Source organism: Corvus moneduloides, chromosome 6, assembly GCF_009650955.1.
Source record: "Corvus moneduloides isolate bCorMon1 chromosome 6, bCorMon1.pri, whole genome shotgun sequence".
In the NCBI taxonomy this organism is placed as follows: domain Eukaryota; kingdom Metazoa; phylum Chordata; class Aves; order Passeriformes; family Corvidae; genus Corvus; species Corvus moneduloides.
Window position 1 is genome coordinate 5133654 of NC_045481.1, and position 13207 is coordinate 5146860.

Sequence of the window (13207 nt, forward strand, 5' to 3'; positions counted from 1 at the left end):
CATAAGGGCTGTGCCCACCCCTGGGAGGAGATGCCAGCAGTGATGTGAGGGCAGCAACAGCCAAACAGCAGGTGCTTGGCTGCAGCTCTGCCTTCCCCTCTGTGCTCCACAGGAGGAGTTGGCAGCACTAACACAGGTAGCTCTGCTCAGCTCCGGCCAAAGCCAAGCCTGGGGTGCATCAAGCAAACCATCGTTCCGACCATGTGGAAAAGCAGGAGGAGAGGCTGCTTGGTGATTAACGGCGTGGGAATAGCTCCACTCCATCAAATCCTGACAGATCCAGTAAAATGGAGGTAGGAAGTCACGGCCCGTTTTTGTTCTTGCCACTGGATGGCAATAGACGTTAAGCAGAGACCACTGTGCAAACCACACATGCACTTGCCGTGCTCCACCTTGTCATTCAGGGGGTGGCCGTGGTTTCAGCACGGCCAGCAGACACACCAGAGAGGTCCAGAAGCCACAGGCTGACAGCAACACCACCAGCAAGACTGTTCCCGGGGTCGGGTTGAACGCTGGGCTTTTCCTTTTACACAGCCTTTCCATGTCTTTCCTGCACTCCAAATAAATTTTGGCTTGCCAGCTCAGAGCAAACTCTTCTGATGAGCCATGCAAAATACATTTAATGCTATGGATGGGGGTGAAAAAACACCTGGTAGGACTACAGTAATGCACTGTGAAATAATTAAGGCTTACATGTGAAACTCATGGGTGACTGTTTTTAAATTACATATACCTGGCTGTGAGCTGGCCAAGGGCCACAGAAAGATCTACAGCGGGGTGTCAAAAACACAGCCAGGTGTGTTGAACAGCTTCATTTCATCTTGTATAACAAGTAACAGGAAATGACCAATGCTTTTCTGATTTCTGCCTTTCATAAGTACATAGTTGCATCTTGTTAGTATTCTCATAATGCTAGATAGCTATAACTAAGATAATTCCCTTAATTAATGAATGGTGACACTGTTCCAGCTTTGGGTGACATCACTCTGCTGCACCTCTCTTGTGTGTCACTGCCACTTCTGCCCCTGTTCTCGTCACTTCGGCTGAGTGTGGCCCATACCAAAGGCCTGCCAGGTGCCTCTGAGTTGGCACATGGTACCAATGCGATGCTGTGATGTAAAACTCTGCCAAGACCTCAAGCTGATGCCATGAAAGCAGTCCCTGTCCCAGTGGATGTGCTCTGCCACATCATTTCCCTGCCAGACAATGTATCTTGGGAGGACCCATGGGGATGCTCTGGTTCCACCAAGCCATTTAACACATCCCTCAGTTCACCTCTGATAACTGATAAAGTGCTGTCTTTCATGTGGATTTCTTGTGGGTTACATGTGGATTCTATGAGTGAGGGACCAGCTCTCCTTTCCCAGGAGAGAAGGAGAGCCCCCATCCACCACCTTTAACATAAAAATTTAAATATTGCCCAGACATAGCAACCCAAACAGCAAATACCTGTGACTGGGAGGCAGTGTAAACTGAACCCTGCCATCACCCAAACTTTCTTATCTTGAGCCCACCTCCCCATATCTAGAAATCAGCTTTGAAAAAAGATACACAACTTTTAGCAACAATACTCTCAAGAGGCTCTATGTTTTTGTTTTCCTTGCCTTAGGACCAGGACCAGGGTGTCTTGAGGGCAAAAAAGCACATACTGAAATAGTCCTCTGTGCACCACTAAGAAGTAATTAGCTATCTTGTAAGGAAATGTTCCTGCCTCTACTGTCCTAGGGGAATAAAGATAGAAAACATGGACACAGGGACAAAGTCTGCTCATGCACACAGGGATTTTCTTTGACCACCATATGAGAACAAGTCTGTGTTAGCATCACTTTAAGCAATGACAGAAATAAAGAGAGTCATGAAACTTAGGCCAAAAAAACCTGAATATGATTGAGGGGTACTAGAAATTGTAACAGATCCTGAAATCTCAGAATTGAGGGATAGGCCACTAGCTGTCCAAATCACAGTCCCCAACTACTTTCCCAAATCCAAGACCAAATTTTTCATGTTCTGTCTAGAACAATACACACACACTGGGATTGCAGAGACCCGATGCTAGACTGAAGGAGCAGTATTTAAAGTTAATTTAATCAGCCCTACAGCTTGTAGGGTTTGGGCAGAGGCTTGTCTAGTCCTGAAAAATGGGCATTTGGTAGGTGGGAAAGCAATGGTTTGAGCTTAGACTATTTGTGAGGGAGATGAGATGCACAGCATGCCATTGAGAGCTCTGAGAGTCTGGCAGGAAAACACCCTTACAAGCAATAATCATGTTTCTTATTCAGACTATTAATGTCATTAGTTCATTACCCTCAGAATCAGTATTAACATATTTTGTTTGTGCTGCAGATCTTGCAGCCCTCAGCACATCATGCAAGTTCAGGCTGTTTCCTGCCCAGACTTGCACGCTTGGGTTCCCAGCACGCAGGAAATGGGTTTTAAGTGTGCCACTCACACAAGCCCTCCCCATCTCCGGGGCATCATGGGGGACACGCCTGCACAAACGTGGACAGAGGAAAAAGATGCTCATTAAGCAGTGTGGGGGGGATTCTTCCCCTCCCACAATCTCTATCCAGCTGTTTGCAAGGAAGCAGCAGCTCTCTGTGTTGCAAAAACAACACATCTCCTAAGAGACAAGGGCAGTCACTGCCCTCCAGCCCAGCCAGGGGGGACGGCAGAGGGGAGGCAGGGCAGGTGTGGGGCAGTCCCGGTGTCCCTTCCTCCCACACCAGCCTACAAAGCCAGGGCACACAAAGTGCTACTTAAAGCTGACATCTTGCAAAGAATAAGGTGCCTTTTTCTCTCGTGTGGTTTGTGAACCAAGCCCATTACAGGCTGCGGGGACCCCGGCGGTGTCAGCGGTGCAGCGACCACGTGCTGCTCCTTGGTCCTCAGGATTCAGCTCAGACTAAAACCTGGTGGTGTCTCTAGAGGTTTGGTGGGTCCTGTTAGACCACAGTGCCTGGCACAGCAAGCCTGGACCTGGCTGGCTCTGCAATGGCTTCGAAGGGATTCTACAGGGAGAAACCTCTAGCTCACCTGGAAGTGTCCTGCCCTCCCCTTTCACACCACTGGATTCAGGAGGGGGATCTCAGAGGAGCACACAGGATGTTCCCTAAGTCCTGCAGAGCTGGGATGAGCCGCCCACTTCCCTGCACTGGAAGCATCCTCATTATTAAGGATGGAGAGTGTCAGCTGCCATGAAAAAGGTTTGTTTGAACTGCACCAACTCCAGCATTGTAATTCACTGAATGGTTTGAGTTGGAGGTGACCTTAAATATTATTCAGTTCCAACCCCACATCCACAGACAGGGACACTTTCCACTGGACCAGGTTGCTCAAAACCCCATCCATCCTGGCCTTGAACACTTCCAGAAATGCCCAGACTCACCAAACCCAACTCCTCTCTGCCAAATCTTTCTCTTTCTTTTCATAAATGCATCCTGAAAATGTTTACCCCCACACTTCTGAGAGGTGCAGGACCACATCCCTGATTGCACCCCTTCCCTGGGACAAGGCAAGTAGTATTTCAAAGGAAAGATGACCATTTGTTCCTCTTTGTCCTCCAGATGCCTGATGTACAAATCAGCCTTTACGATACTGGGGTTACTGCACCATCCCATATTTATGTTTAAGCCTAAAAATTACTGTTGCTGGTATTTTTTTTTTCCCTAAGAGGATGGGCAGGTCAGTGATGATGTGTGCATGGTCACAGGCACGCCCAACTCCCACCTGAGGGTATCCTGTGCCAGCAGCTCCCCCTGCTCGGCACTACAAACACCTCCCCCGCAAGGAACAGGCGCTTCTCCCTCCCCCTCCTCTCAGCAGCACTGCGAAAACCAACATAACATCTGCATTTACCTTTCTGCTTATTTAAAAACGGCAGTAGGAACGAAGCCAATGGACTTTTTTTGCCAAAGTCCTTGGAAGACACTTTACTTTGGTTAACAACAGTTTCTTCAATGGGTTTCTTCAGGATTACTCTTTCCTTCAGCTCCTCGGTGCTGACGGCAGAGGTCGGGGGCTCAGCAGCTACTTTTGGTGCAACAAAGGAGCTTTTCAGGTAGGACGAGGACTCTGCCAGGTTTTCCCTGTTCATCCTGCTCTCTGTCATTTTACTGGCCTCGTAGTCTGAGGCGTCAGTGCGCGAGTTGTTCTCCTCCTTGATAATGTCCATGACCTTGGGCTTCATCAGAGGGGAGTCCTGCTCCCTCTTTGGGCTCTCCTCAGAGGCCGAAGAGGCATCGCAGGACTCGATGATGAGCTCGCTGTCGAGCTCCGCCTCCCGCTCCTCCCGCAGGATGCTGTACTGGATGGAGGGGGAGGCGGGCGACGGAGGGGGGCCCCCGATGTGGCTGAAGGTCATGTAGTTGGAGTGCAGCACCTCCTCGGCAGCCAGGGGGTCCTCTGAGACCAGCTCGATCTCCGAGTCGCCGGACTCGGCGCTGCTGGCTTCGTTATCGGCGTGCGAGGAGGCGGGAGGGCGGCCGGGCTTGGCCCGCTGCTCCCTCTGCTCCGCGGCGGGGGCTGGCGGCCGCTGCGCCTCCGAGGGCTCGAAGGAAAAGCTCTTTGCTTCCTTGATGGCACTGATGAGTTCGTCCTCCGACAGGCTGCCTTTGCCCTGCGACTCTGAGCCCGACGGTTCTGCCACATGGGAAGAAAAAAAAAGAAAAAGAAAAATATTAAGAGTCTTATTTTCTGGCTGCTTAGGGAACAAACGGAGTAGATTTCACAACAGCACGTATCCCTCTAGCAGGGCTGGGGGCACAGGCACAAAGTCTCCCTGTCGGGGTGACTAATGAAAGTAACAGCTTGACCTTATGCAGCATTTCCCACGCCTTATAAAAGAAGCATCATTTACTGAGGAAAAAGCTGAGGTACAAGGCAATGCTGGTCACTGCTTGACCAGTGGCTCAATGACATGCTTTTCACCAGGAAAATCACCAGTCAAGAGGAACATGGGCTCAGGACACACATGACAGCATGTGACTGTCACCAATAGAGATTCGTCTGTTCTGAGGACAAATACACACAGGGCTGGTGGGTTAAGCTGATCCTAACAACCCATGTGTAGCTACCTGTAGTTTTGCCAAACTTTCAGGTGTGCAAAGTTTAAGATCAGAAACTTCTCTCAATTTTTTTTTTTTTAGTTGACTAGTTAGGTTTTTTTATTAATTTGGGGGGTTGGTTTTTTTCTTTCAGGGTGTGGGTGGTGAACTCTCAGCTTGCTTTTAGCTCAGTGGGGTCCAAGAATGAAACCAATTTTTTCTACTGTAATTCTTAATATCATCATGAACCAAATTAACCAAAATAATGACTGGCTTGTCACCCAAAATTGGAAACAAAACAAAACAAGAAAATCAACAACCTAGTCTGCATTTTCTGACTGCAATTCCCCAGTCACATTGAAACAACCATCAGGCACACATGTAAATTTGTCCTCTGCAATCCTGAGCGTTCATTCCCTAATTTGAAGTCATTATTAATGTGATGGGGTCACTAAGTGGCACTGCAGGTTGTGAGGAGTCAAGAAAGCCACCAGGAGAATAAATCCCCAAGTTTTCCCCTGCAGATGCTGGTGAAGAGGTCCATGACAGGCCAGTGCCTGCATCCACAAGGCTGGGTACCACAGCCAAGGGGAGGAGGGTTTCCAGCCCTGTGGTTGCAGATGGTGCCCCGAGGTGACCTGCCCAGCCTGACTTTGTAGCCCCTGGCATCAGCCCCTGAGTCCACCCAGCTGTGCTGGCCACACCTGGAAGCTCCTTTGCAACAGAGGGTGGGGAAGAGACTGTATCAGATGGGACCTGGGATGAAACAGCACCAAGAGTGCCAGAGTTCAAGCAGCTTTTGGATAACACTCTCAGGCACACGGTGGGATTCCTGGGGTGTCCTGTGCAGGGCCAGGAGCTGAACTTGATGATCCTTGAGGTTCCCTTCCAACTCAGAATATTCTATGGTAACTACTATTTCTGGGTATTTCCTGATTTAATTTCTCACGGCAGCAGCCCAGATGATTTCTTCCTGATCATGTACCCTCCTCAAGATGATTCAGGTAAAGGGGGATGTTTCAACAATAGCACACCTGTGCCATCACACCCTGTTGGGAGATGGGCAAGAAAAACCACCCCTCCAAGCAATTCTGGTTTCTGCACATGCCAATACACATCATCAGTGATATTGAGTGTGTTTTGCTGGTACATCTGCAGCTCCTCTGACAAAACAGCTCTTGTAACACATCCCTTTCACACAAGAAAGTCCTTCTGCACCCCGGATTGTGGCTGCAGACAGGATTAAGGTGCTGGCGCTGTTACAAAGCACTCCTGTCTGGATGCTGGGAAGTTTCTGGTGCATTGGGAGTTTGTGCATCCTTCTCCTCTGGCTGCAGGAAGCTGAGTGAACCACACTGCTCTACTGCATCACCCCATGAGAGCATTTTCTCCCTGAGCCATGACTGAATCTGGCATGAGTCCAAACAGGCCTGTGACTTCCAGCCCTTGTAGCGCAGCAACGCGCCGTCCCTGGGCTTCACCCTGCTCCTCCCTGTGCTGGCAGTGTGTAACTCTCAGCCCTGGCACTCACCTTGTGAATAAAACAGTCCTTTGTGGCCAGCAGCAGGGTGTCACATTTACTGCTGGCACTGGGAAGTGGATAATACCCACGGCCTTTCAGCGCCAGCGCAGCACAGAGACAGACCATGTCTTCCTTCCCCAGAAAGATGAGGGCCAGAAACTAAAAGCAAAACGTTTTCAAAAGTCTTGATCCAAGCAGGGGGTGACTGGCGGCTTTGCCAGAATGCTTGAGGGGCACCTAGGAGCCACGACTTTGCTGGGTCACTGGGTGGGAATAGCAAGGGCAGGTTTTAAATTTCTTCTTAGCGGATGAATGCAGGGTCTGGGCATGGAACATCCCCAGCTGAGGGAAAGGGGGGAAAATCCAGAGGAAACACCCCTTGGGAGCCAGCCTCTAGAAGAAGATGCCACCTTCTCTCCTTAACATGATGGATAAGGAGTTTTGATGGGATACAGATACTGAGTGTCCCCAAGGCAGCCTTGAACAGTCACCAGGACTGAGTAAGTAACAGTGCCTGAAGTCCTTAATTACCTTGTAGCAAAAAGTGTAAATCGATGAACAGTGGCATGTCTCAGGAGTAGTGTGTGATTTCACTCAAACAAAAGAAGAAATATGTGGCTCTAAAGTCTATTCATTATCTAAAGTTTCTGGCTGATGCAGGCAGAATAAATTCACAGCTGTGGTGGATTCAATCTCCTTTTTCTGTGTGGAAGTGTACAAATGCTCCCTCACTTTTCTGTAGGAACCAAGTATTTCTCTAAGGGGAGGAGGTATTAGTGTAGGTACCAGACTGCCATTTTAAGGAAATTCCATCTTTTTTTTTCTTAAATACTTCTAAATGACTTTAAAGCAGTAATTTCAGCTTGGGGATGTTCATTGTCAAATGTTCATTGTTAAAGGGTTTTGATACAGGACATTGAAATTTAATTTTCAGACTAAAAATTCTGTTTCTTGTCACAGAACTTTATTCCTTTTTAAAGCACTTTGCTACTTTCATATTTTAGCAGTGTAAGATAGGGAAAATGAGGAATAGACATTATGCACTACTGCAGTAATCAGACAATAAGAAAATGTATAACCACGGGATTTTGGTGCCCTCCGATAGAAATCAGGAGTCTTTTAAAGAGACTGGCCCTTTGTCCCTCCAGGCCCCTTTGCAAGTGAGGTGACGGCATTTCCCTCCTCAGCACTTTATAAAAGCGGCACTTTCACATGAAAACAGCACTGATTTTTAACAATTTAATCTTATTTCTACCGGGACAAAGAGGTGTTAAGCCAACCATTAAAATTTTTAAAATATGAACCCAGTCACTTGCATTGCCCTGATCTCACACACCTCATTTCCCTTGGGGAATCTGGACAGCCAAGGTGACCAAGAAACCTCCAAACCACCAGGATCCAGCTCAAACCATGGCCTAGATGAAGATACCCCCAGTGATGCCCACAGGCACAGTGCTTCCCCTCGAGGAGAGATCCCTGAGGAGTGTCTCAGCAGGCCTGGATCCCTTTCCATACAGCAAGGGCAGCCCATCCTGAGCAGTGTGCTGTGATGGGGAGCACAGTTTGCATCCCCCTTCACTTTGGCTACACAAACTGGTGCCAGAGCAGAGCACAAACACCTCCAGCCGTGGAGACTTGCCAATGTCCTCTCACACCCCGTTACACTCACCCCAAAATTCCATGGTAATTCTCCAATGTGCAGGGCTACAATTGCAGCCACTTTCTGAATAGCAAAACCCCCAGTGCCCTGCACCAACACCAGAATTACCTGTGCCAGAGGAGGGTGGTGTGACAGACCCTGGGCTGTCATCCTCCGGCTCCGACACCGTCACCATTGGCACCACCTCATGGCTCGGCTTCAGGCCAGTGTCTGGCTGAGTCGGGCTCGACTCTTTGCTGGCAGCTTCCTTGGTGCTTTCTGTCTCAGTGAGTGTGATCTTGACAGGGGTTGTAGCCACAGAGGGACTGTGCTGACCCCCAAACTTTCTGTCTTCCGGCAGGTCTTGCTCCTTGGCTGCCTTCGTGCTCTCGGAAGGCGTCCGCGGAGGTTCAGCAGCGTGGCTGGACCCTGCAGGTGTTCCCCGGTACTTATCACTAAGGCCTGGGCTCTCATCTTCTGAATCAGAGTCATGTTTTCCTTGGTACTTTATTTCTTCTGATCTACTTATGTCCATGTATTTATAAGCTTCTACTTTCATGGGATCTGCTAAGGTTTTGTCAACTTCAGCAGACTCTGCAGGAGTCATCTCTATTCCCGAGTCTGAGCTAAACAAGCCACGGGACTCAAACCCAGTCACATCTTGAACAGGATGCCCCAGAGTGTTAAACCCCTCCGTGCTGCCTGAACAGGAAATAGGGGTATTTTCCTGCTGATAGATGCCCGTGAAATAGGTGGAGTCCCGTGGGGTGGTATAGTGGACATCGGAGATCAGAGAGGTGTAGAAGGAGTTGTCTCCTCCGTTGGCAGTGGAGCCGTAGTCAAAGAGATGTGATGAGCCTGTGACACCTGAAGCAAACACAGAAAAACGAGGCACAGTAAGAGACAAATAGCTGTATGCATCAAGCTTTCTGCAAAGCCACACTCACTCCCTGCTGATTTTAGATTTGGTTTGTGAACCAGACTTGACCTTACTCGCAAGCTCTTGGGGGCTGTCTCTTTCTATACCTTTGGGCATCAAAGTGGCACATCTGTCACACAAGGCTTCCAGCTGCTCTTCTATCTTTAAGTAGTTATAAGGATCCTGATAGCAACTAAGCGCTCCTGGCCAATGTTTGCCCAGTCTGTGAACAAAAACTTCCTGTGATTGCAACCTCACAACATCCCTCACAATACAACCCAGGGGCTCAGCATCCAATATCCTTAAAAGAAATCTAATGTCCAATACAAAACCAATTTTTTTTTTAAATACATAGAATTAGAGAAGTTTCATACAAAGGAAACTTTCATTAAGTAAAAAATTCTCCTGGACAGAAATTGAGAGGGAAAGTTGCCAGGCAGATTTAGATCACATTTTCTCTTAAGAGTAGCCACTCTAAATTTGTGAAACACCACGGCAGAAACTAAACATCCTCATGCAGTGATTTCCACACATTCAGAAAGCTGTAAGCCCGTGTGCATCATCTAGAAATCACGCCGGCATGAAGGTGGTTAAACCCATGCATCATTTTCATACGCTGCCTGTGATTCTCTCTGCCACGCTCTCAGTTCCTGGGGATGACGCTAATTAAATTAGAAACAGCGGCCACTCTCTCTCTGCAGCATTAATACAAAGCACAGCTCAACGACGGCAGCAGCGAGATCCCCCCTGAGGGAGGTGGGAGAGACGGATTTCTGTAGGGGCCGAAGGAATGGGATGAGGAGGAACAAAGCCAATGTCTGTAGGAGCTGGTGCCCATGGGAGGGCGTAGCCTGTTAACCCCTCGTGTGCTGAAGCATCTCAGGGTCTGGCTGGCTTTCTCCGGCCTCTGTTCATCACCTGCAAGGGACGTGGGGCTCCCGACCTGCTCCACACGTGCCTGGGCTACCACACACTGTGCAGACTTCACTGTAATACTAAAGGGACACTGCTGCAGCAGCAAAGCCAGAAGCTGGGAAATGTCAGTCCGAAAGCTCCTGAGCTACTTGCATTTGAGTTATTTCCTTTCTCATTGCACACAGAGAATGATGCCACCTCTAAACACCATCACAAATGCTTTTCCCCACAGCCCTCCATGCATCAGGCATGTGCAGCCCATTTAGTGAGCCCTGAAGGAGTATTTTCCCTCCTCTAATACTTCAGTGCTGTAGCTGAAGGCTTTATTTTACCGCACAGCCTCATTGGATTTGACACACACACGCCCCCCAAGCCCTGCACAAAGGCAGAATGATCATTTCCCTCATTGTATTTTTGCATTGTTCAGTGTTGTGATGTCCTGCAAGCAACTTCTTATTCCTGGATCACCTCCAGGGTGGGAACAACATGCCCCTCCTATTACAAGGGCAAACCTGTTAGCATAGGGGAAAAGCAACCCAAAAGTGCCTCTCCTTGCTTTTCAGCCTACCTGTGCTACCTGCTCTTGTGTCCCCATCCTCCCTTACTTTGGGTGGTGCTGCTACCCACCAGTCCTCCCTGCCAATCTGCTCCTGCACACACCACAAAGGCAGCAGCTCCATCCCCTCAGCCAGAGATTTGTAGCAGCCTTTGCCACAGGACAGCACAGAGCAAGGGGTGCTGCAGCCAGCAGGTGGAAAATCATCCATTCCCAATCCTTCCCAGCCTTCAGCTGGGTGTTCTCACTGCTGTGTAGTGCTGCATAGAACTTTTCATAGAAACATTTATCAACAAGGCAAGCTCTTGCCTCAGAGTGGTGAGGGTCACTGTGGAGATTTTTCCTAGACATGTAAACTTGGGGCTTATTTCCCTCTCTCCATCTATGCAACTTTACCTACTCTACATTTCACTATTTTCCTGCCAGCTCACTCAGGTCTGCAAGATGCTGTTGTAACTTGCTGCAGGCAGCTCCCATCCTCCAAATAACTCAGTCTCAACAGTAAAGCTACGTGAGAATGAAGCCTAAGTGGAAAACCACAGCAAAAGCAAAGCAGAATGAGGGATAAACTGGGCTGCCCAGCACCCAGGTTCTACCTGAGGTCATCCAGTTCCTTGCAAGGACAGCTCACACCCAGAACACATTTCTAAATGAGCAGTAGGCAAAAAGGGAAAGGTTCTATTCCTTGCAAATGCTCTTCTTGCTGAACTCGCCTTTTTGAAAATTATCCATAAACAGGCTTGGATTTTCACAAATGTGTTGGTTAGCTGGAATTATCTGATGCATTGTTTACGCCAACATATTTCAGGCTGTGAATTGCTGACTACAGACTTTTCATGCTTGTTGCTGCCAGTATCTGCTGTTTGTAATTTACTATTTGTCCTGGGTGAGTGGCTGTCTAAATCCCGGGGTTTCAGGGCTGCTCTTTCATTAAATGCTTCCTCAGTGCCTCCTGGACCTGATCCAAAGCCCACTGAATCCACTAGGAAAGTCCCACTGATTCTGAGTGGCTGTGGACCAGCTCAAGATGTCTGTGGAATACTTTCTTCTCATGAGGAATACACTGTCACAACACCATCAGTGGGCAAAAACCCATTCCTACAAATATCCCACTATTGCTAGGAGTGAGGGAGCACAAACAGAGTCATAGGAGACTGAAGCCGTTGCCAAACCAATATTCACAGATGCTGTTCACAGCTTTCATTTGTGCTTTGTCCACAGTACATGGGAGCCAGATGCACAAGCATTTGCAGCTCTTAGCAATGCTGATCAATAGAGCAGTGAAAGGGTTTCTAATGCATTTGTGTCATTGCAGGAGTTACAGCGAGCCAGGGCAGCTCACAGGAGAGCCACGGTGATAAAGAGATGCTGGGAAAATACCACCCTGTTCTTTAGGTTATTCCTCAGCAGAAAGAAAAATAACCCTGAAATAGTCATTGAGACAAACATCATATTTTCAAATAGTACAAACCTGGTACTGTAGCAGATGTTAACACAAGAGCTGATGTAGAATGGAATTACTGTCAAACATAAACCTTTTCTTTTCTTTTCCTGCAGCAGTTTTGCAAATGAAAACAGAAAATGCATTTCCTACTGGGGTTGAGGAGAGAGAGTTAGTTACGGGGTATGTGAGCACATTTGAGCAAGGGGAGGGTTCACATTAGCAGGACATATGGGGATCCCAACTCTCAAGGCGACAGCAGAGTCAAAAGCACTGAAGACAGCTGAAATTGCCTAATTAATAGGATTTTATGTAACTCCCTATTTCCACTGGGAATGATTTAAAGCCATTGCTAAAACTGCCTCTCATTTGGGAAGTGTGAATCTATCAGCTGTTAGGCTGGCTCTTAAAGACATGGAAACTGATAATAGCTGAGCAGATTTTTGCTGAAGAATGGTGTATTCAGAGCTTGATGATTAAGCAATGCCCTCTCTGACTTTAAGTTTATTTGGTTCAATACCCGTGGGAAGGAGAAGCCTTGAATAGCACTGGTAACAGATGACAATATCAGGTCTGAATTTACCCTTGTTACAAAGGTTGGGGTTTTTTAAATCTGGATTTCACTCAAAACTACCCAAAAACCTGCCTGCCAATTCAGGTGAAGGAAAGCTATTCAGTTCCTGAGAGCAGCAGTTGTGCTGTCTCGTAACCCGAGCCCTCGGGAAATAATTTCACTTCCTGCAACCAGCTAAGAAGTAATGGGTCCGATTCAATCACTCCAGCACAGCTGAGATGCTCAGCAAGTTACATGTGTTTTCATCAACTGCAAAGGGAAAAAAATATTGGAAAATGACTGTTTTGTTTGCTCAGAATAAGTGAATGCTTCAGAAACCCTCTCCTACAGAACTGGGTTTAGAGCCATGTAGCAATTGAGACAGGAAATAATTAAGAAATCATTGGTTCCATGCAGAGTAGTTCTTAATTTAAGAAAGGCAGCTGAAGACCAATTTGGATCAAGGCAAGCTGCACTGCTGCAGCATACTGGAAGAGGGAACAAAAAGTTAGCTGAGGATCACGGACAAGAAGAAGAGCTGATTTGAATAAAAATTAGTCTTTTTTTCCCCCAACTAGAGTATTCTTGGCCTTATTAAAATTGATCACTCCAGAATATTG

At 47.8% G+C, this 13207-nt stretch overlaps 1 protein-coding gene across 1 annotated transcript in view; it reads right to left on the minus strand.

Annotated features, from left to right (window-relative positions):
• The window catches only part of RTN1 (reticulon 1), a 118027-nt gene that overhangs the window by 42139 nt on the left and 62681 nt on the right, over positions 1-13207 (minus strand). The window contains exons 2-3 of the mRNA XM_032111633.1: positions 8333-9070; positions 3856-4638 (exon numbers count right to left, since the gene is read on the minus strand). Of these exons, the coding sequence (XP_031967524.1) occupies positions 3856-4638; positions 8333-9070 (1521 nt within the window). The remainder of the gene's footprint in view (positions 1-3855; positions 4639-8332; positions 9071-13207) is intronic.